This window comes from Schistocerca gregaria, chromosome 10, assembly GCF_023897955.1.
Source record: "Schistocerca gregaria isolate iqSchGreg1 chromosome 10, iqSchGreg1.2, whole genome shotgun sequence".
In the NCBI taxonomy this organism is placed as follows: Eukaryota; Metazoa; Arthropoda; class Insecta; order Orthoptera; family Acrididae; genus Schistocerca; species Schistocerca gregaria.
In genome coordinates this window covers 187,897,254-187,922,619 of record NC_064929.1, presented here as the reverse complement: position 1 = coordinate 187,922,619, position 25,366 = coordinate 187,897,254, and the positions used below count along the sequence as shown (strand labels likewise).

Below are 25,366 nucleotides of genomic sequence, written 5' to 3'. Positions count from 1 at the left end.
TCACATCAGTTGTATGCCTCGTAGCCCATTAATGCCAAATTTTGCCACACTGTCCTGATGGATATGTTCGTCACACTTTCCTTGTCGATTCCTCCAGTTATTTCATGCAGCGTTGCTTGTCTGTTAGCACTGACAACTCTGCACAAATGCCACTGCTCTCAGTTGTTATGTGGAGGCCATTGGTCACTGCGTTCTCCATTATGAGAGCTAAGGCCAGAAGTATGGTATTCTCAGAATGCTCTTGACACTTTGTATCTAGGAATATAGAATTCCGTAACAATTTCTGAAATGGAATGCTCCATGCACCTAAATCCAACTAGCATTCTGCATTCCAGGTATGATACTTGTCATCTTGCAGCCATAATCATGTTGGAAACCTTTTCACATTAATCACCTGAATACAAATGACAACTCCACCAATGCACTGCCCTTTTATACCTTGTGTATGCAACACTACCGCCTTCTGTAAATGTGCATATCATTATCACTTGACTTATGTCATCTCAGTGTATTACTCTTAAGTGGATATGCTGCAGCTTCCACTGTAGCCTCACGACATAGTTTATAAACCACCTGTTCAGTAGAACTAATAAAATCAGTCACTGGCAAATGCTTGGGCATTGGTGCAAAATTTATACCTTGCCCTAGAATGAATAAAATTGCCTCAACAAAAGCTTTTTCCATGAAGTTTATCACAGGATGTTGAGTTTCAGTATTCGACTCCAAGCCACAAAATGTTCAAACTTTGCGAAATGCCGGACAGTAACAGAATGAAATTCCCAGACATGACCATGAAGCACCGTAAGGCAGTGCCAAGGAAGCCCGATATTTTTGAAACAAATCATTAAATGGAATCAAAACAGTTCCTTGGGAACAAAATCCTACTCTCTATAAGTGTAATGGATTCTTTCACTAACAAGAGCTAGGTCAGCATGTTGCTTTATGCATTTGGTGGCAGGAGAATTAATATGATACACAACTTTGGCAAATTTTGGAACTATATTGTAAAATTTCAGCAGTTGTCGATGACATCACGTGGGTACATTTTCATAAGTTATTTGAACATTGTATATGTCAGGAAAACTATGGTCTCAGATTCTACTTCCACCAGTGCAATTTTTCTGTAAGGATGGTTAAGACAAGATAAGATAAATTAGGGCTCATACTTAGGTGTACAGGTGGTTGCTTTTCATTAGCTCCATCTGAGAGTGGAAAAGAAAAGGAAATGACTTGTAGTGGTACATACGCCATACACCAAACGTGGCTTGCAGAATATGTATATGAATGTAGATGACTTATGCTAATAGGTCCAGGGGAGCCAAAAAGCTTCTCTCTGTTGTTACTTTGGATGAAAAAACTTGTCATGTACATTATGTTCTTGAGTAGCACCTATTGAATAACCAAGCCAAGTGCAGTCCTTGTGCCTGCTGATCCCTAACCACCATTGTCTTTGTGGCACTGATCAAACAGCAAGCCCCAGACTAACACACTGCTCCAGTTGAAACCTTTTGACTAAGGAAATAATACTGTGTCTCGAGCTTCATTTCTGTTGGTGAGTTGGTGCAGTGGTAAAACACAGGAATCACGTTTGAGCGGATATAGGTGTTACGTGGCAAATGCCGAAATGGTTCCTTCCAGAAAGAGACATCCAGTTTCCTTCCATAATCTGAGCTCGAGCTCCATTTCTGATGGCCTCATCATTGGTGAGGTATAAAATCCTAATATTCCTTTCCTTCCATCTAGCTTTAGTTCTGAAATGTCATGAATCACATTTCTGCTACATCACATTTTTTATCACCACCTCAAGGAAAAAGAGTCTAGGAACTCCAGAATATGGAACAAGTTGTGAGCATCTGCCATCCCTGTTCTTTGCTGCTATTAAATTCGACTGCCAGACATAATTTACTTGTACCATCTGCTTTATGAAAATATATTAATTAGAAATACAGCTCTCAAATCTTTTGGTATTAACATTAAAATTTTGTTTCATTTCCCTTGTAAATTGTCATCACTCACTCGTATTAACAACACGAATATGAAGGTTCTATCAGTGGTTGTTCTTTAATGCTGCTTCATTATACCATGATGTATTTGTGCAATAGCAATAAGAGAGAAAAACTTTATGTAATTTCTTACAGTAATATACTGTATGAGACATGGTTCTGTAATGCGTCTTCTAAATAAAGTTACACATTGATGGTAGTGACCTGTAAACCACTTTTCTTTAACCATCATAAATGGATTCTTTAATAGTAACATGGACAGAGTACATTATGAAAAAGAATTTAGCTGTTATGTGTACTATCTTCCTTCCACATTGTTTTCTGGGAAAAGGTAGCAGAGCCATGGAATGAAGTCTATGTCTGGAATTTAAGATGATTGAATGTATAATGGTGTGAGTAATTAGATTTTCTATGCAGTTATTCATCTTGTGTATTCATTTTGACCAGTGGACTCACAGATGTGGTTTCTTTTTGTATGGAAACCACTTTCAGGCACTTCTTGTTGTGTGTGGAATGCTTCCCATGAGTAGTACTAACATGCTACACAGATGAGCCAATAACAGCTTAATAACATGTTGGTCAATCTTCAGAATGCAATACAAAGCATTCTGCATAGCCTGGATGTGCCAAGTCCTCGGTTGGTTACCAGAAGCATACTGCACCAGATTTCTACACACAGGTCATGAAATTTACATAATTTATGGGCTGGAGGTTGTTACGTGCAGATGACAGAATAGCTTCACTTGACCATCTACCCTGTATAAAGAGAAACATGATTTATCTGATTAGGTGAGTCTGGAACCGCGCGACCGCTACGGTCGCAGGTTCGAATCCTGCCTTTGGCATGTATGTGTGTGATGTCCTTAGATTAGTTAGGTTTAAGTAGTTCTAAGTTCTAGGGTACTGATGACCTCAGATGTTTAGTCCCATAGTGATCATAACCATTTGTCTAGGTGACATGTTTCCTTTCATACAAAGTCAGTCTTAATGATGGTGGGCTCACTGCAATAATAAATGATGATGATGATGATGTGTGCTGCAGAGCTGTTCAACAATTTGCGCTGAGTGGTGTGCTCTAAAACACTTGTGCCTGCACCAGAATTGTACTCTGTGATGGACCTACCGAAGATCGCAGCTGTTCCTGCTGTACAGTGAGGGGAAGCTTCCGACGTACACCTATTGTAATGAGATGTGTATGTCCAACCCCTATGTACTCTATTTGTGGTTTCACTGTCCTGCAACTAATTTTGACACATGCTCACAACAGTAGCTTCAAACAGTCGACCAACTACACCATTTCCAAGAAACTCGTTGCCATGTGTCAGGCCGTAACAGTCTGCTGTTTGTAAAGGTCGATTATGTCAGTGACTGTGCTCATTTGTGACCTGTATCATCAATAGAATTATTCCCCATCCCTCTCTGCTTTGCTCGTATACTTTTGCGCCACGTGCCCACACCACCACCAGAGGGCAGTCTTGTAGTGAGCAGTGCTGGTAATGTTTTGTTTTGTGTGTTGGTATGCCTGGAATGTTGAGTCAGCTCTTGTGCAAAGTCAAAGGTACATCTATGTACAGGGCGTCCAGCAAATGAGTCCATGATTTAAAAATTAAGAATCTCAAAAGCAAAGATTGATAGACAAATGCAACAAAAGATATGTTTATTGTGGAAACTGTAAGAATTTCAAACAGATGTTTTGAAATAGTTCAAAAAGCTGCCAACATATGGGGCTGTATGCTGTGCAGCTTGTACAGTATCAGCATTCTTAATTAAACTCGTGCTCTGCAAGCAGTCTTTGCAATCACATCACAATTTTTTTGAAATGTTCACCAGGCACAGTACAGAGGTGGTGCAAATAAACAATGAAATTTGCCAACACTACCTGTAGCATCTCAACGGAAATGGATTCAAACTGCTGATTCAAGCTCATTCTTCACGATGGAATGGTTCCAGTACGTAATGTCTATCAATGTAGCTAGTTGATCCTCCAATGCTGACAGATTGTTCCAAAATCGTAATGTAGTGTTTACTAGTGATCATTTTGCATATGTAAAAAAGACCAATAATGCCTCTGCTGCATACAACAACCCAAACAGTAGCTTTGGGAGCATACAGTGATTTTGCATCACACAAATGGAGAGTTTTGGAACCCCAAAATATCAAGTTTTGTTTGTTCATAACTCCATTCAGGTGAAAGTGTGCTTGTCCTGTGAACCAGATGCAGTCAACAGTAAATCCTTGATTATTGATCATTGTGACAATGTGGTTTGCAAAACCAGCCCTTATTTCACAACTCATACAGGTGTGGCCTGGTGGATTTTGAATGGAAACTTTTGTAGGTTCTGTCACAGTATTTTCTGTGTGCTAGAACATTTCAAACCAGCCTCTGCTGCAATTCTTCAAATAGATTTCCTTCGATGTTGTCAAATAATTCCAGAAACTGTGACAAGATTTTCAGGGGTAACTACAGTTTGACTATTGCTGACGTCCCTACTAGACCATTGGCTGTACAGCCTGTCCATTGGAATTTGGTCAAGAGCTACTGAAAGGTTTTCACATCAGTGCATTTGGCAACATTAAATCATATCTGAAAACGGTGCCTTGTTGTCATAGGACTGTGTTGTAACCTGTGGTATTCCAGTACCGAGAAAACACGTTGTCCAATGGAATACATGATTTCAATATCTTCCTTCGGCATGCTAACCTCCTTTCACAATTCAACAGCGGTGAGCTGTGAAACACTTTTTATAGGCTCTACGTATTGCAGTTACATCACGATCTGTTAGTAGGTTTTTGAACTATTTCAGAACATCTGTATAAAATACTTGCAGCTTTCACAATAAACATTGTTAGCTGCACTCATCTATCAATCTTAATTTTCAGAAATTTAATTTTGAAATTGTGGACTTTTTCACTGGACACCCCGTATGCACTAAATACGTCACTGTACTACACTCAATTGAGTGTACTTTGTTCAATACCTCATCTTACTTTTTCCTGTTGCACTCACAAATGGAGCGACAGAAAAACTACACCCTCTGTGCGAGTCCTAATTTTACCTTATTTTGTTGTTACAATCCTTATGTGTGATACGTATTGAAATCAGCACAGTCATACTGTAGTCTGTAAAAATGCTGGTTGACCCAACTTCATCAATAGTGTTTTGCAAAAAGATCATATTCTTCCATACGAGGAACCCATCTAAACGCACGCTCTTATACAGATCAAACTGGTCAGTAGCAGATCTAATCTGAATCGACGTGATGTCTACCTTTAATTTGGTGTAGTGGAGATCCCAAGCACTCAGACGCTGCTCAAAAATAGGCTCAGAAATGTCTTGTGCGGGGACTAATTTATAGTTGTGGTACACTTTCCTAAAACTGTTTCGACTGTACTCAGCTGCTAGCCTTCCCTACAACTGCTCATTCCCTTTTCCATTTCTTGTTGTTTCGCAACGTTATATAATGTGACTGATTTGATCAGAACACCATCAATACTATATTTAAACTCCACAGGAAGGTTTCTCCTACCCGTCTGTTTAGCTTACATTTTTCCTCTATCATCAAGTAGAAATTGTGTCCAGGTCACCCTAAATCTGCCTACAGCTATTCAAGTAGCACATCTACCTGTACAGAACAAGAATCTTCCCATGAACTATCCCAGATTGCTGGCCATGCTATCTGACAGATTGCCTAGACACATGGATACAGGAGTGATCCTGTCACGCCTCCCTTGTCTAACATTTTTATGCTGAAACAGATAATAATGTGATTGATCTCCTCTGTTTGGTATGGAGCCTCAGCCTTGGGAGAAAGCTCACTGTATTGCATTGATTGTCCAGTTGGCTAGTAGGAAACTGACCAACAGAACACTGTGGCAGGCATCTGCCCCTCAGATTTCATCGAGCCATGTCCAGTGCTCTTCTGTCGCATCTTTCTGAGCCTCTTCGATACGTGATGAAAAGTTCGTTCTCTCTAACAGTAGGTGATTATTAATTTCAAAAAATCAACACTCAACACTGAATATGAGTGTATGCAAGTGATCAGATTTAGTCCTTTGAAGCAGGAAACATTTTGTTGAAAAATTATACCTAAGCTGTTCAGTTGGAGATGTCCATCATTGTTGATCTGCCTAACACGTTATTTTCATTCTCTGTACCAAGTATTGAGGATACTCCCTTGGAAAAATGCTGCATTCTTATGTCATAAGAAACAACTTTCCCACGTCCAGTATTCTTTTTTCAAAATTCATGATTTCACTTCTTCACTTTTCCATTACAAAACTCTCAACTTACAACTGTCACTTTTAGAACTTACAATTGCACTCCCACCTACTGCTCCTGTCGTCAGTGCCGCCATCACTTATACAATGTGGCCAGAAACAGTCTGAAAAGTTTGTAAGAGTGTTGCAGCATAGGTTGTACTGAGAAATAATTGTTAAGAAAGAATTCCATACATTCCGCTGTTTGCGAATTAATTAGCACTGAAGTTAGCCAACAGGCTGTTGTGTGCACAGTTTCAAGAAGCCTGCCAGACGGTGTCACCAAACATGTTGTTTGTATGGTTTCCTAAGAGTGAACAAGAGGGCAATGCCAGGCTGTTCCAGCATGCATGCCCACTGGAAGGCAGCTGGATACTCATGGGCACAACTATGTCCACCAGCAGGGATGCACAAACTGTGCATGTGTGTGCAGTAAAGGAGTCTGCTGGATGCTTACATGTATGAGAAAACGGGACACGTGTGAAAAGTCAACACTGTATGTAATAAGACCAGTTATGAGTAGACTATCGCAAGGTAATGCATCACAGCAGAATGTGTATAACAGACAAATTCAGTCTAAGTGAAAAATAGTAATATTTTATTACATTTGTGAAACAAGACATTTCTATTTGATTGTAAGAGATGATTTTTTTGGAGTGAGGTTGCATGCTGCTGCAAGACACAGAACATTCTTCAGTATTGGGTCATGGAGATGGAACTGTCTCCAGTTTTTATTCTTTTCATAATGGAACACAGTTGTTCACAACAATGTGTAGAGCCGAACATAGAAATAATGTTAGTGACATTTCTGTGTAATGTTGAGAACTCTTCTGTATGAACATCACAGTACCATCTTAACAGAGTGGTTATGTTGTAATATCAGTCATCAAGCAGAGTGCAATTTTGCAAATCGATAAATTCTGTGTTTGCAAAGGTACAGCATTAGAAGCAGTGGAAAATGGCATGCTAAATAATCTGAATTCAGTTTCTAGGTTACTTAGGTCTTTGAACCTTGTCTGTAAAGGCTGATGAAGTTGGGCAATATTTTGTTGATAAGCCGGGAAATACAATAGATTTCATGTAGTGAGCTGAAGCTGCTTTTTGAACATGAAAGCATTCACAGGGTGCCCAGTGAATCTTGAAATCTTGAAAAAAGTGGGGAGAGACGGGAGCTTTCATTGCTTTGTAGACTGGCATGAAGTACAGGTCAGCTACTATGGTAGAAATACACAGAAGTAATAAATTTTGTAAAAGCTTTTATAGAGACATTCATAAACAGTTTAGTACAAGGTCCAAAATTATGTTAAGCCTGTTGTAACCCTTATTATATTACCTGTTAGATCATTGTAGTTGACAGCAGTCAAAAACAAGCAGTCGTCGTCATGAAGGTAATAACTTGTACCGATATGTGTCGAACAGACGTATGGGGCTGAACAACAGCTTGACAGTGACAGACTGATGTAATATTATGATCAAAGAAGTTAAAGTTAGTTGTTGATTTTACCGTAGGGTAATCTGCAATATTGTATTGATAAATCTGTAGCATGTAAATGCTTGCTTAGCCATTTCGTCAAGCGGAGCTGCTATAATCTTAAGTAGTAATGGAATAAAATCAATGCTGTTGTAACACAATTTTTCGAACAGCAGGAGACAAATGACTCTTTAGCCATTTGTAACTGCCTCATTTTGCAGCATTTATACAGTTATCAGTATAACTAATTATTCACCTTTTTTATGTAATATCATATTTACAGTTTTTCCATTTGCACAGTGCATGCTGTTTATAATAATTTTTCTCTTTTCACCCTGTGTCGATGGCATTGTAGATATGGGTGGGCCAGAAGTAGCCTTTTCATTCATCATTTTTCCACTCACCCACCTGTATGGATCAAGTTGTGAAACAAGTGACTGTTCACAATGTTCACTGAAAGTCACTAAGTGCTCCCATTCTCAAATACTGGATGACTGTAGTCTGGGTAATTCGCGTGCCGTGAGCTGTGCTGTCAACACATGCATACTTATGGCATTAAATCTTTAACATAGGATTATATCTCTTAATGAGTGGATTATGACAGCATTTTAAATTTCTGAATTTGGCCAATATTGTATGAAATACAGAAAATAAAATTTTTGTTGCACCTGGAAGCTGCTAGGCAATTTGCCACAGGAATCTGGTTTGGCTGAAGTGTGAGGTCAGCTGTACAAGCCGAAAGTGAGTTTGATATCACATGGGTTGTTACTTGAGAATCAGTTTTGCCCTGTTATGCACACATGATTCTTCTCAATAGCAGATACAAAAAAACTCAGTTGCGTTCTTAAAATATGCAACAAAAAGGTTAGATCCAGACTAGGAAAGTGCACAGCATTTATGCCCCCCTCCCCGAGGGATGTGGGAATTTAATCCCAATTTTGAGAACTATTGTAACCTGTTTTCAGACTGAAGTACAATTAATTAATTTGCAAATGTGTATTATTTTCTAGCTAATATAGATCGTGCCATTTTCAATAGAAGGTCCAGTCTTAATCAAAGCGATATATTCAAAGCCACAGAGCAATCCACGAAATCAGTCTGCAGTGCAGTCATAGTTATTACCAGATGACAAGTTGAAATTTTAAGGTGTTTGTACACCATCCGGAGACATTTGTCAGTTCAGAGCTCAGTGGACTGAATAGTGTTATTCCTTTCAATATTTCAGGACAGTCAAATTGCAAAGAAAATGCAATTACAAAAATCAAAACTTTGTTACAGCAATGTGTCAGATCGGTACCATGCATGAGGCGTAAACTTGTTTATTGGTATAGTAGAGAAGTTGTGAGACAGTTTACTGTTCAAACACAACGCATGCGATTTCCCACTAGAATCCAGAAATTGTATTAAATTAGGAAGGAGCTCAGAGTAGATTGACAGTATCTCATGAAATTTTGCTGTCAAGCAAAAGAATGTTGGGTTCAAATGCATATTGTGTCAAACTTGAAATTGTGAAGATTTGCAAAGAAAAAAGAATTGAAGATGAGAGGAAATGTCAACAAGAGAAGTGAGAATCATCTTGAGAAATTCTGGATCAATAGAATCAAACTATCTTCAAAGCCATGCCCAAATTTCCAAGATTTTGTGCAAATTATTTTAGTAATCTCACACGGAAATGCTTCTGTTGAATGAGGCTTTTCTGTAAACTCCAAAATTGTAGTTGAAAATCAAACAGAAAAAAAGCCTTAGTGCTGAAAGATATATATACGACACTGTGCTGGGCACAAATGGAATTGACAATTTCAACATTGAAAAAAATCTTGTACACTGTTTCTGCAATGCAAATTCTTTGTACAGTGATGATATGAAACATAAGGCAAAAGGAGGTGAAAGAAAAAAGGAAGAGTAACTATTGAATGAATGGAAGCAGGATGAAATCAAAGAATTAGAAACAAAAAGAGCACATGTGTTGAGTGAAGTTTCAACGATTTTGGCAAATAGAAAATTTAAAGAAATGATTATTCTTTCTTATCATAACAAATTTTTACTGTTTGTTCCCTTCAGTCAGCAAGTTACAGTGTGTGTGTGTGAGAGAGATGATGTAACTTACCAAACGAAGGCGTTGGCATGTTGATAGACACACAAACAAACACACACACAAAATTCAGCTTTTGCAACTATGGTTGCTTCAGCAGGAAAGTGGGAAGGAGGGGAAAAGATGAAAGGATGTGGGTTTTAAGGGAGAGGGTAAGGAGTCATTCCAATCCTGGGAGCGGAAAGACTTACCTTAGGGGGAAAAGAGGACAGGTATACATTTGCGCGTGTGCGCGCTCCCACACACACACACACACACACACACACACACACACACACACACACACACACACATCCATCCGCGCATATATCTATCAAAATGCCAACGCTTTCGTTTGGTAAGTTACATCATCTTTGTTTTTAGATATATTTTTCCCACATGGAATGTTCCCTCTATTATATTTATATATAAACAGAATTTGTAATTTTTATTTTATATTTTATGTTTCTTATTGCCTGTAAATCAAAATCCAGTTTTTAATATTTTAAAAATATTCAAGTTTGTATCTGTGATTTATACTACTAAAGAAATAACTTGTAATTAATTGTGCATATTCTAATAATTATCAATACAAAGTTTTGGAGAAAAGATGTTTTAGTCGCAGATTTAACAAAAAAGTAACATGGAAAAAAATCTGCCTTGAAAAATACGGAAAAAACCTTGAATGTGAAAATGATCCATCACTAAACACCCTGATTTATTTTGTCATATGTGCTGGAAATTAGCAGATCATCTCCTTGAAGTGGAAAACTTAAGTGTCCCGTGATATCAGTGACAACGGACAAGGTTGCAACCCATTTCTAGTCACTCTGTGCTGGCTGTGTCCCATCTTTCATTTCCACAAATAGGAAGATTTCCTTCTGAATAGCAAAAAATACATTCTGCCTGTGCTAAGCCATCGTACCACACTGTAATAGGGTACATCATCATCTGCTGCTTCAAGGTCTTGCAAAAATCCCTCGAACGGGTGTTGATTGACATCATGGGGCTTAACAAAATTCACACATTGTACTACTACCTTCACGACATTGTCATATTGCACACTTTCTGCACTGAGGGCCTCCTGGTGAATAAAACAATGAATAATTGATAAGATTTTCCCAAATTCTCTCTTGCCCCCTCCCCCACCCTCCTCCCACCAGACACAAATCCTTGCCAACTCCCAACCATCTGTGGAACTCCATCTGTCACCACAGAACAGAACCAGTCCCATGGCAAACACATATTTTCAATGGTTTCATATTCCACCTCAAATGTATCACGCCCTCTGGTTGAGAAATCCATAGATGTAACATCTAATAGTTCCATGAATAGTTCGGAGTCAACACCCTACACAAATATTGCAAGCTGTGCATAGTCTGTTACATTGATGGTTCCATCAAGTGCTAATGAATAAGCAATGAAAGTCTGACCTTTCTCCTTGAGTTGGTTTTCCAGATCCACACCCATGTTTCAGGTCTGACAAGAAACAGTTTGCTTGAGGAGGCAAACACCTTCAAATTTCCTTATCTCTTCTGGCTTAAGCACTCTACAAGGCCAGTAAAGACAATTTGAACATGACCCACATTGAAAATAGCTTGCCACTTCTTGCAATGATGAAAGCAACTTCGTATCTTGCCTGTAATGCTGCATCAGTTGAGTGCAGCTATCTAAAATTAATTGCGTAAAATGTACGGTATGTAAAAACTGAAGTTGACATATATGAAGAACATACAGGAAGCCTACATTGTGACTTTTTTTCTGTCTCAAAACTGCCCTGGTGCTGTACTTCACCATTCATTACGGCAACAAGTTGCTTTCTTGCATCACCATCAACTTCATCAAACTGCACAGCATAAAGGGACAGGTAGTGATGCTGGATGTTGTACTTCTTTATTATAGTAAGCATCTTATGACATACTGGACACTGAGGCAACCCATCTTTTTCAGCAAATCAGTATTGTTCTCAACAAATGGGAAAAAAAAGGAAGGGCTATTTCAAGATTTCATTGCTATAACTACGTTCACCACAAAGTGTGACACATTAATAAATCCTATGACACCAGTCATCAGGTTTACACCCAGCAGAGCACACACAGTAGTTATGTCATGCAGTACGAGTGCTTGATGAGTGGCCTACCAACGATGCGCCTGCCCGTCAGCAAGCTTACAGGTACACACGGGCACTCGTGCTCAGTGAGGCAGTGTTGGAACATCTTGCTCAACCCTGTAAGAGCAACTGACACTAATTGTATCTGGTAGGCCACTTGAATTTGCATGGACAACAGTTTGATTGGCTAATGTCAATGTTAATTGACTCGGAAACAGTGTAACATATTTAATTTTTTTCTTAACAATTATTGCTCAGCAGAGCCCACTCTGCAACACCCTTATAAGCTTCTGAGACTGTTTCTGACTGGCCTGTTTAATATTTAGACAGTGTAAACAATCTTAGTATTATTAGAATTTGGTTTATTTGTAAATTTCACTGAAAAAAGATTAATACAAATAATTTCATAGGGGTTACATCAAGGTCAACAGAGAACACAGACATTCCTTAGATGAACTGCCATAATTAATCTATACAAGACACACTACCCCATCTTATATTTAAAATTAGTAATTCACATGTTTCCTTCATGACAGTTAAGTTTAAACAAAATTATATGAATGCCTTTTCTATATTGTCTCAAATGTCGTTAAACAGTCATTAGTGTAAGTAGAAAATCAAGAAATGACCATAAATATATATAACCACATATTAAAATTTCAGTGTATTGTGTTTATTAACCACGTGTCATAACTACAGTGTGTGAAACTCAGTCTGTCAGATTGCATTGTATGTTAATAGGTGGACCAAAATGATGTATTAGGGTACAATGCAACCCTTGTGAGAACAAAACAACCCATATAGCTTTCAGCTCTTCATTTGTAATTTTTAGCCCAGCCATTAAAGAGAGTGCAGTAACATAGAGGAAGATGGTTGATAGCTGTTGTTTTGAAATGACTGCCTTAGGATTTAGTTGAGGTAACTCAGAGAAGACAGTGTAAAACCAAAGCTGGATAGGTTCTGAGTTCAAGTCCTGGTCCAGCACACAGTTTGAATTAGATACACATAATAGTCACACAAAATTATTTATGAAATAAGTAATATTTGAAGTAAATGTAAAAGTTTGTGAATATATATATTTTTTAAATTTTATTTTATAGAATGATTTGGCTTTGTTTTAGTGCGTTACATTTCAGACTAAGTTGTTGTTGTTTACTGAAATAATTCCAGCTGGATAGGATATCTGCAAGCTACATAAACCAAAGAATAAGAGGAAAGTACCGTTTGACAAGCACATGAAATGGAAAGCATATTTAGGACAACTCCAAGTTTAATTATTCAGTGATTCTAAGGAAGTGCAAACTTAGTTGGATGCTGTCTTCATTTGTTGTACTAAATGCCAGTTATGAAATGGAATGATCCCATGGGCAGCCCTGGATTTGTTGGAAGAACTCAGGGAAATTGAGGTACATCTATTATGCAGGAAACAAATGTAGCCTGTTCTGGAATACTGCCCTGTACTAGGAGTAGGTATCAAGAAGCCATAACAGCAGACATACAACTCACTCAGATACACATTGCTAAGATTGTAACAGGTCAGTTTGGGTGATAGTAAAGTGTTACAGAAGACCCCGTGACTTAAATGTGAATCACCAGAAGAAAAGAAACATTGAAATTGTTTTGGATAAATTTAAGAAATTTGTATTCTAGTTAAACTGTCCAGTAATCCTACTGTCTGCATTGTATATTAAAGTCATAAGAATAAGATGAGAGGGAGGACTTGTATAAAGACATCCTAATAGTCATCCACCCTTTCCAGTCACCATTTACACTTGAAACAGGAAAGAGAATGACCAATATTGGTAGAAAGTTCCCTCTGTAATCCTCTGTCCAGTGGGATGTGGTGTTAGTAATTAGATGAACAGTAAATAGTCTTCAGATTTTGGTAGGAAAGTGACATCCACAGATGTACTGCTGTACATGTACCTCAAACGAACTGCACATCTTTATTGTGTGTGAAAATGTGTGTTTTTTGTACTAAACAGTAATAATAAATAATAAAAGCAAGGACACTTCAGTAAAGTCTGCACTGAATGATAGGGTTGGGTCAACAGAGAGAGCGAAGTTAGTAGCAAACAAAGTGTAACTCAAAATAACTGAACGACAAACTATTTGTTGTGATAAACAAACTCACATATAAACAAAAGCAGCTCGTAATTTGAGAGTTAAATGATTAAAATTCACCCAACTTTGTGTACTAGTAGAAAGGCACATTCTTCTAAGACTTAGTCAACATATGATGGATAATGTTTGAGAATATTATTAATAGCTTTTTATCTCATTATAAACAATTAACTATATGTTTACATGCTTAATGTATCATGATTTCAGACACAGATTCCAGTAATTATTTTAGTTATGAATTTGTTTCCTGAGCTTTTTGTGGCAGTACTGTAGATTATTAAATGTCTGTATTCTATTTTGCTGCATATATTTCCAATTTCCAAACAGTGTTTCAGTTCAAACTGTAATTCATTCAAGTGCTAATCTAGTCCCACTGTTATCTGAATTTTGAATGAGACATATGCTACTGTAAGTTATAACATGCTATAACAAGAGGTATTGTTATGAAATTAACAAAGAACACTGTTCAAAGCAGTCACTTGAGAGATTTCAGGATAAGTAAAAGGAAGCCATATCATGTATAAGAAGATAGTATACTCTCAAACCCACTCTGTATAGTTGAGACATAAAATGGTTTACAGGTATATGATTAAAACTTAACACATAGCTAAACCTTCATTTGGCAACAATTACAAAAAGGATAGATTAAACATTGGCAAATCTAGGATGGAATATTGGAAATATTATGAAAAGAATAATTGCTACTCGCCATATAGTGGTGACGCTGTGTCACAGGTAAGCACATCAAAAAGACTGTCAAACAAAGGTTTCTACCGAACAGGCACACACACACACACACACACGTGCACACAATGTAGTTCACAACGAGACTACAGTCTCTGGCTACCGACATCAGATTTGTTGTGCCTATGTGCGACTCAGCATATCCACTGTATGTTGAGTAGCAACTATTCTTTTCATAATATTGAAAAGGATAGATAGCTACTCACTGTAAAGACACATTGAGTTGCAGAAATCAGACACTTTCACACAAACAAGCTCAAATCACAGTATACACGCCTGCTATCTCTGGCCACTCCATTAGGAAGTCTTTAGTCTCATAGATTCTACACTCTAACATGAAGAATCATTTGGTTGGCACTTCCCTTCAATGAAGAAATTCCCAAGGAATGTTATCTATCCACTCTCTCCTCTGCATTTAGCAGTAGAATTCCTCTTGCACTGTTACTGTTGACATCTTCACTTTTGATATCACTGGAAGTTATTTTGACTTTCCTGTATGCTGCATCTCTCCTGACAGCCATCTGTCTTTATATCTGTTCATATTTGTCCTCCATCCATTTCGCTTAAGTTTCCTGCTTTTCTTATTGAATTCTTTCCTGAGTGACTACGTCACTGTACACATATCGCTTAATTTTCCTGCATTTCTTATTGAATTCTTTCCCAAGTGACTTACATCACTGTATACTTTTTTTTCCAGAACATTTTTTTTATTTCCTTGTCATGTCAACCAACTGAATTATTTCCTCTATTACCTGATTACCTGAGGTTCCTTCATAGTTACCTTCCTTGTACCTATATTTATCTGTCCAGCTTATGTGATTTCCCTTTTTAGACATGACCATTCCTCCTACTGTACTATCCTTTATTGCATTATCTACAGCCTCAGACTACTTCAACTGCATATCATTGTTCCTCAACACTTCAGTTCCTGCTTCTTTACACATTGATTCTTATACATCTACGTCTAAATACATATTCTACTAAACACTGTGAAGCATCTACCATGGTGCCACATGTTAAGTGTTTCTTCTCATTCCTGTTCCATATGCACCAACATTTGGCAAGATGGGAGACATTTTCGTGACCCACCACATCACAAAGTAATTAAGCAAAGTCAGTGATGATATGTTGGCATTGTTCATGGAGACGATATTATGTTACTGGCAGTTTGGCAGTATTTTCATGTTTTGCAAATTCATTAAGTGTGTGTGTGACTTTTTCACACCTTTTCAGACTCATTAAGTGTATGTGTGATATTGATAGAATAGTGTATAACTCATAGAAAACAGGAATAGTATTACTGGAGGTCAATACAGTGTTGTGCAAAAAATCAAGGACAAAAGTAATTTTCGCACGACATGTCACTGCCGAGTAACATAGGTCAGTGAAATTTGGACCATGCATAGAAAGAACTGTTACAATATAGTAAAGAAACTAATTGAAAGAAATATTCAGTGAAATGAATAGAAATGGCACTTTAGTTCAAAGACAGTAATTAGACTGAAGTACCATGATTTATGATGGTTCTCTGGACGTTACAAAACATGGGACATTATTCTTCGTGAAGTGTGTGATCACCACAAGTAGCAGTGCATGCTCCACCAGGGCGGTTGACAATTGCTGGATGATAATTGATGCATGTGGACATGTTGTGATATCTCTCCCCATTAATTTGCACATGTGCTCAGTTGTCCTCAGTGGAATATAAACCAGAGGAACGGGCAGGCCAATCCATTCTGGTCATACATTGTCATCCATAAAAATGAAGTCAGTCCTGAATGCACTCCTGAAAAAATGCATGTGGGATAGGAGTACAGTGTCACAGGAACATTGATAGGTGAGTGTACAGTTTATAACAATTTGAAGGACAGAACATGTGTGCAACGTAATGCCTCCTTACACCATAATATGTGGAACACCAAAGTGATCGTGTTTGACAGTGTGGTTGGGTGCTTTATGTTGTCCAATCTCCTGCCATATGAAGGCTCTTGGCACCATCACAAATGGTGCCACAGACATCAGGGTGTCAACAGAATGCAACATATTGGTTATCAGGCACAGAGAGCACACCCATGCAGTCACTATGCCACTGTGGAGTGTCTGATGGTATGCCTTGCAATCATGTTAAATGAATTTATAATTGCACCAGCTGTTTCACGTGGTTACCTTCTTGCCTGGTGCTGTAGTTGAACTTGGTTAACAGCCTCCTCTCCTGTGGGCAGCAATGCCTTTAATTGGGAACACTCTCCATGCACATGAAACAGTGCTGTAAATTATACCAAACTCTTGGGGTACACTCTTCGCATATTATCATTCTTCTAGTTTCCCAATGATTCTTCTCCATGTGAAGTCATTCAGATGTTTCTGGACCACATTGTACTTTCCCTTTCCTTCAACTGTCTTGTGTTGCAAGGCTGGCCCCATTTGTTGCTATAGGCACATTGACATCCAACTTTCTGGGCACAGTTGGGAGACATCTGACAATGTGCTCTCACACTTTCATTCATTTCCACTAAGTAGCTAATATTATATGTTACTTTGCCTATCTCATCCTTAAGTGTTGTAGAGCTTTGTCATTAGGACATCTAAATTCATTTAGTTTCTATAGGTATTGTTATTCAAGTTTTTTCTAAGAGAGACAATAAATTTTAAAAAAAGTTTGTAGCTGTATCCTAAGTGGCATTTGAAGGAACCGTACATTTATCATTTTTGAAAACCACAGAAGCCTTTCAGTGTAATCTTTGCATTCTTTTTTCTCCTTTGTCAATAGCTTATTATATGATGAATGAAACTATATTGACTGACTTACTGTGAGGACATAATTTTTATTTGTAACAAATATCAAAATAAAAAATGGCTTCAAAATATGCGGAATTATAGATGCATATTGTTGACATTTATTTGCAGTAGAACATCGGAACATCGGAACATCCGACACTGTGAAACACATTAAGGAAAAGATTTGTTGACACATTATCAGTACAGATTCAAAAAATGCTGTTCTTGTGAAACACTACTCGCTGTTTATTCATACGAAGTAAAGAATTCAATAGACACGGAATCTCAAGTTGATTCCATGTTTCTCAACTTCCAGAATACCTTTGTGACTGTCCCTCACAAGCAATTACTGATCAAATTTCATGTCTATGGAATGCCACTTCAACTGTGTAATTAGATTCATGATTTCATGTCAGAAGGGTCATTCGTAATAACTGACAGGAAGTTATCTATTGAAACCAAAGTTATTTCTTGCATTGTCCAATTTAGTGTTATAGGCCCTTTGCTTTTCTTAATCTGTGTAATTGATTTAGGTGACAATATGAAGAGTCATAGGTTGTTTGCAGATGATAATGTCTTCATCATATAGTAAAATCATTGGAAGATCAAAATGAATTACAAAATGATGTGGATGAGATACCTGCATGGTGTTGAAAGAGTCAATTGATTCTAACCAGAATTGGTTGTATGGTAAATCGCACAAATTTAAAGGCTGCCAGTTCAGCAAAATACCTAGGGATTGCAATCACAACTACTTTTAAAATAGAACCACCATGCAGAAAACATTGTACAGAAGGCGAACCAAAGACTGCATTTTAATGGCAGAACAAAACAGATCTCCTAAAGATACTCTAAACTGTATTTGTCTGTTGTCTTCTGGAATAGTACTTTGCAGCATTGGATCATTAACAGATAGGATTGATAGACGATATTGCAAAATTTCATAGAAGGACAGCTCATTTTACAGTACCACAAAACAGTGGAGAGAGTATCACAAATACAATACGTCAGTTGAGTTGTCAATCATAGAACAAGATCTTTTTTGCTGTGACAAGATCATTTGACTAAATTATAATAGCCAACTTTCTTCTCCAAATGCGAAAACATTTTGTTGATCCCACCTGTATCAGGAGAAATGACTGCAACAATAAGATGAGAGAGATCAGAACTCAGGTAGAAAAATTTAGATGTTTATTTTTCCTACATGCTGTTTAAGAATTGAATGTAGTGGAGGATTTGGCTATCCATAGCACCAGTACAGTGGAATTATTTCACTCTTGCACTGTGTCCACTGTGCCGAGTATGGTCCAGTGGCATCCCTGAAGAGCTGCCACAGCAGGCATGGAGTCGTTGGTGATATTCTAAGGTTGAGAGCACTTTTTTCTCCAAAGAATTGTATGGACATGGTAGTTGAAATGTTAGAATAATAGTTTTTCACTTAGTTGCCATGAACTTCTACAAATGAAACAGTGGCCAAATGTGTGCAATATTACATGGCCTCTAGCAACGCAGATGGCATGGTAGGGGAGATAATAATGGTAAAATTAGCTTCTTTTCAAAATAACAGCGGGGCTTAGACAATTTCACCTCACTGATATTCTAATGCAGTTGCAATTGTGACAGAACTGTCTACTACTAATCAAAAAGTTGAAAAATAAGGTCAATAGCTTATGAAAAGCTCATGCCCAGTAAAAAAAGTGTAATACCTTCATTTATGTTGTTATAGACCCATATTGACTCTCATTTAAGCAGTTATCAATGGCTCTTCAAAGAATTACATTATTTGATTGGAAAAATAAATCTATAATCACTCATATATCAAGTAGATAAGAAAGTTTTGTGCGTTAGCTATGTGGTAAAAATATTCTCTGTTATCATTTACCAAAAAATCTTGTCGGTATCTCAAACTGTTTAAGACATATGAATATTTCGCTTCCACGGTATCGTTTGTGCACACAATCAAAAGTGAGTGCACTATGTACGATCTGTTTTCTTGAGATTGGCGATAGATATAGACAGTTCCATTTCATATGCAGCAGTATACGACCTGCCATGCACCAAATGCAGACTCGCGGTGACCACTATTTTTCATTGCAAGCTATTTGAAAAATGTACAGTACTGTACGAGATGTAAAAATATCACAGTAACTGTAACCATTAACAAAATGATAGGCAGTTCATCACAAAGCTGTTGAGTGACGCTATGTGGTGCATGAGAATCTCTTCTTATTTACCAAATAGTTTCTTTAAAACTGTTTGAGAAAGGCTGCAGTGCAACCTGCGTGTGAACACCTCTCTTCCTGCAGTGTAACGAAGGTGGGCAGAGATTGTTCAGTTCGTAACAGATGATACTCACAGCTCAATAGGTTACAGACAACTGAGGTAGCTGTCCCGTCGGAACAGAGGGCTGGACCAATGCATTTCTGTGCACTGGCCAAGTGTTCTTGTGTGAGCTCTATTGAAGGTGGTGCAGAATGAGTACATCAGTTGCTTAATGAGTATGTGCACAAAGAGTGGCTGTAGGAGGAGTGTGAGTAATGTAAAGATCAGTCAGTGCTTGTGCTAGGCTGCCCATGCTAAACTCTTCATGCCCTGTCATCCTGCCCCTTCTTCTTGTCAGTGTTTTCCACACTTTCCTCTTCTTACCATTTCTGAGGAGAACTTTCTCAATTTTTATCTTATTTATTGGTCCCCTTAATTTTTTATGGTGCTCTACACTTTACAGTGTAGGCACACACAGCCAGGCCTGGCATTTGTCAGAAGTTGAAAAGAAAATTTCTGATATCTCGATTGTACATTTTCTTGTAAATTTTGTTGTGATATCTGTTTGAAATTACCAGGGTGCCCACCTGTTAAACAGTCTGCTTCAGGGGTAGCGAGTTGGTTCTGTGTTTCCTCACATTATGAAGGTCAGTTGAACAGCAACTACTGGCCATTTATGGTTTTGTAAATGATTAATTGTTTCTGATCAGATCTTCCTCCATATGATACAGATTACCACAGATTACCCCCACTTATCCTGAACACTCCAAGTAACGTTTTGCCTGTAAGCAAAATGCAGAATGTATACAGCAGATGTTATTTAGCTACCAGAGGGACATTAACCAGCTTGACGCCTTTCCGGTCATGTTGTCCACTACAGAAATATGAACAGCAGTATGTCTTTTGTAAATAACTCTGTATATTTTTTTTATAATTTTTACATTGGCTGGAGCCTCAGTCATAGTAATTTTTTTTACTTGCACTGCCACATTTGACTGTAATAACTTTTATTTTATTTTTATACAATCCAGATTTTGGCCTATGGCCATTTTCAAGTACAAATCTTATTTATATGTCAATAGATATCAGACTGGTATGAAAGACAGGTGCTTGTTGAAAAAGCATATCTGGTCATATAGGCCAGATCTGTCATTGGTAAAAGTGGTAACACCTCTAAAAAGCCAAAATATTCATTGAAGACTTTCATTTCTCGACCCTACAGCACAGCTGTTATGTGTAACTGTTAACCAGTAAACAGGTATGCGCATACCTGATTACTGGTTGGCATCTGTGTACTGTTTAACTGTCTCATACGACAGCTGTTTTATAGGATCCTTTTTAACTGTCTCATACGACAGCTGTTTTATAGGATCCAGAAAGGAAATTCTTAATATATGTTAAGCATTCATTAAGAATGTTACATGGTTGCTTTAAATTATGTTATGTACTATGGTCCTTGCTATTTCATATTTCCACATAGGCACCAGCATTAGTAACACACCGCTGTAGTCATAGTGCAACATTCCTGACAGGCCTTAGCAACATATTGTTCGGTACCCAAGCACAGTCTCCCCCAATGCCTGATTCTAGTGTCCAAGTCACGTGGTCCTCTGGCCTACACTTTCGAATATGCCCAGAGGAAAAAAATCCAATAGTATCAAGTCTGGACTTCTCAGAATTCACTTACCATTCCGCAGTGTCCAATAACGCTGCCTGGAAAAGCGTTGTCAAGGTGTTTTCATGAAATTGGCACAAAATGGAGAAGTGCCCCATTGCACATTGTCCACACCATCTCAGGTTAACAAAAGTTTGTAGCATGGGCACGTTCCTGTGCGAATTCATTGTTTCACAGAGAATGTGATGACCCATAAGAGTATCATTATGAATACCACACCACACAGCCAACGAAGGACATGACCTCAATTTTCCAATCATAACTCTATAGGACTGTCATTACTAGGACTTCAGTAATGGCAGTTATGGCAATTTATGAATTGACCCACATGGAACACGGCTTCTGGTGACCATAAAATGTTATTCAGGATACCTGATTCTTCTTCCATCCAACATAATGTGGCATCAGCTAACTCAATCCTAACATCACATTCTTCCAGTGACAATGCTTGGACGAGTCTGGTTTCCATGCTCTCCAACTGATCTCCTTCATTATCTGTTGGACTAAACCATATGATAAACTAGTTTCCTTCTGATATTGTCTTAGAGATTTCATGGAACTTTTCGCAAATGCCGCAGCAGCATTGGCTTTAACCTCTTCAGTGGCAACACTCTTTGGGGACCCAGCTCCCCTTTGGGGAGTAACCGAACCTGTACACAACAAATTTGTGAGTAGTCTCCTCTGGCCAGAGCAGCCAGAGATAGCGGCTGTGTGTGTGTGTTGTCTTTCTTTTCTAAAGAAGCCATTGGCCGAAAGCTCAGTGTGTGAATATTATGCCATATAAGTTATTGATGTTTAAAACCCACAATTAAACTGCTGTTCCTTGGCTAGTATGTGTCACACGTGAGGAAAAACAGCACCAAGTAGCCAAACAGCTGCTAGTCATGAGCCAACAGCTGTTTGGCTGCTTTATGTTTTACTTGTTAGACAATATCCTTCTGCTCATCCTAAGGCAACTACAGTTGGGAAAGGACCTCATTTGATATAGTAATTATCAATATAAGTAGTTTCACTCTTAGTAGAAGAAGAAATAGTAGCTAATAAATAAAACAATATATTTAACAGCTGATAGTTGCTGAAGCTTTTGCTATTTAATATCCTCTACAAATAATGTCATATGCTTTGTTATGTGCATGAAATATGTTTCTGTAAAGGTGCTTACATGTCAGACTGTTGCTTTGTGCACAGGAAGCTATGCAGGAAGTGCCAGAAATGGATGACGAAGCTGGTGGAGGTGAAGATGCATCAGCTACGCCCTCACCAGGATCACGAAAGCGCCGCAAAACTTCCTCGATTCTTCTCGAAGTGAAGCCCCTTCCTCCTGCAGGCCGGGGAATACTTGTATCTCCCGGTTTCAGGTAGCTCTCAATAAAAACACTTACATTCCAGTTTGCTCGTATTCTGTATTCTCGCTAATATGGTTACTACTGTAGATAAACTGTTTATCTGTCATGAGGATAGAGAGAACACAAAATGCAGAATGGCAATAGCAAGGAAAACATTTGTCAAAAAGATAAATATGCTAACATATAATATAAAATTAAGTGATAGGAAATATTTTCAGGAAGTGTTTGTCTGGAGTATAGCCTACTATGTAAGTGGCAATGTGTACAATAAAATATGTAGGGACTTCAGAAAGTAAGTTACACATCTCATCCCATGCTAAGACCATTGCACAACAAGAGTGGCGCATTGTCAGAAGAGAGAATGTGTTTCAAGTTTCCTGCTGACACAGTTCTGGTGCGGTAAGGATAACAGGTGTATCACACTGTGCGAAGAAATGTGACATGGCAACTGGAAGCGTACTCAAGAGTTGAAGTATGTGGGGCAGTATGAATATTTTGGAAAAAACATCTCAGTTGTACACAGATGAACTGCGAAATTCTGTAATGGTATATGGATCAAATGTAGTGTCTCATCCAGCTGTAGTAAAATAGTGCCATCAATTTGACCAAGCCCACACAGACGTGAGTGATGTCAGTCAGAAAGGAAGACCACTGACATCAACCATAGATGATAGTGTCCAGGAAACTGAGAAACTGATTCACTGCAATCTCTTACCATTGTGGACATTGCTCAGCAGATGTGCATTTTGGTTGGCAGTGCTCATTCTACTGTCTGAGATCATGTGCAGTATTTGGAATTGTGGTGTGCTGGGTTCCACGATTGTTCTCATCCACACACAAAAGGACAATATTTACAACACCTCTGGTCTCCTATGTGTGTTACTCCTTGGAAGACATGATTTCCTAAACCACATAATTATAGGTTATAAGACATTGGTTTATCATTTCATATGGGTGACAACAAACAGCATAGTGAACGCATTATTGTGGCCAAGATAGATATGAAGCCCACACCTACTACAGTAGTACAATTTTATATGCCAACTAGCTCTGCAGATGACGAAGAAATTGAAGAAATGTATGATCAAATAAAAGAAATTATTCAGATAGTGAAGGGAGATGAAAATTTAATAGTCATGGGTGACTGGAATTCGGTAGTAGGAATAGAGATAGAAGGAAACGTAGTAGGTGAATATGGACCGGGGCAAAGAAATGAAAGAGGAAGCCGCCTGGTAGAATTTTGCACAGAGCACAACTTAATCATATGTAACACTTGGTTCAAGAATCATAAAAGAAGGCTGTATACATGGAAGAAGCCTGGAGATACTGACAGGTTTCAGATAGATTATATAATGGTAAGACAGAGATTTAGGAACCAGGTTTTAAATTGTAAGACATTTCCAGGGGCAGATGTGGACTCTGACCACAATCTATTGGTTATGACCTGTAGATTAAAACTGAAAAAGGTGTTAATTTAAGGAGATGGGACATGGATAAACTAAAAGAACCAGAGGTTATACAGAGTTTCAGGGAGAGCATAAGGGAGCAATTGACAGGAATTGGGGAAAGAAATACAGTAGAAGAAGAATGGGTAGCTTTGAGGGATGAAGTAGTGAAGGCAGCAGAGGATCAAGTAGGTAAAAAGACGAGGGCTAGTAGAAATCCTTGGGTAACAGAAGAAATATTGAATTTAATCGATGAAAGGAGAAAATATAAAAATGCAGTAAATGAAGTAAGCAAAAAGGAATACAGACGTCTCAAAAATGAGATCGACAGTAAATGCAAAATTGCTAAGCAGGGATGGCTAGAGGACAAATGTAAGGATGTAGAGGCTTATCTCGCTAGGGGTAAGATAGATACTGCCTACAGGAAAATTAAAGAGACCTTTGGAGATAAGAGAACCACTTGTACGAACATCAAGAGCTCAGATGGAAACCCAGTTCTAAGCAAAGAAGGGAAAGCAGAAAGGTGGAAGGAGTGTATAGAGGGTCTGTACAAGGGCGATGTACTTGAGGACAATATTATGGAAATGGAAGAGGATGTAGATGAAGATGAAATGGGAGATACGATACTGCGTGAAGAGTTTGACACAGCACTGAAAGACCTGGGTCGAAACAAGGCCCCCGGAGTAGACAACATTCCATTGGAACTACTGACAGCCTTGGGAGAGCCAGTCCTGACAAAACTCTACCATCTGGTGAGCAAGATCTATGAGACAGGTGAAATACCCTCAGACTTCAAGAAGAATATAATATTTCCAATCCCAAAGAAAGCAGGTGTGGACAGATGTGAAAATTACCGTACTGTCAGTTTAATAAGTCACAGCTGCAAAATACTAACGCGAATTCTTTACAGACGAATGGAAAAACTAGTAGAATCCGACCTCGGGGAAGGTCAGTTTGGATTCCGTAGAAATGTTGGAACACGTGAGGCAATACTGACCCTACGACTTATCTTAGAAGCTAGATTAAGGAAGGGCAAACCTACGTTTCTAGCATTTGTAGACTTAGAGAAAGCTTTTGACA

At 38.2% G+C, this 25,366-nt stretch overlaps 1 protein-coding gene across 4 annotated transcripts in view; it reads left to right on the top strand.

Moving 5' to 3' along the window:
• The window catches only part of LOC126293740 (serine-rich adhesin for platelets-like), a 396,910-nt gene that overhangs the window by 348,540 nt on the left and 23,004 nt on the right, over positions 1-25,366 (top strand). For all 4 annotated transcript variants that reach the window (XM_049987087.1, XM_049987088.1, XM_049987085.1 and 1 more), the window contains one exon: positions 22,684-22,853. In XM_049987087.1, coding sequence (XP_049843044.1) covers positions 22,684-22,853 — 170 coding nt within the window. The remainder of the gene's footprint in view (positions 1-22,683; positions 22,854-25,366) is intronic.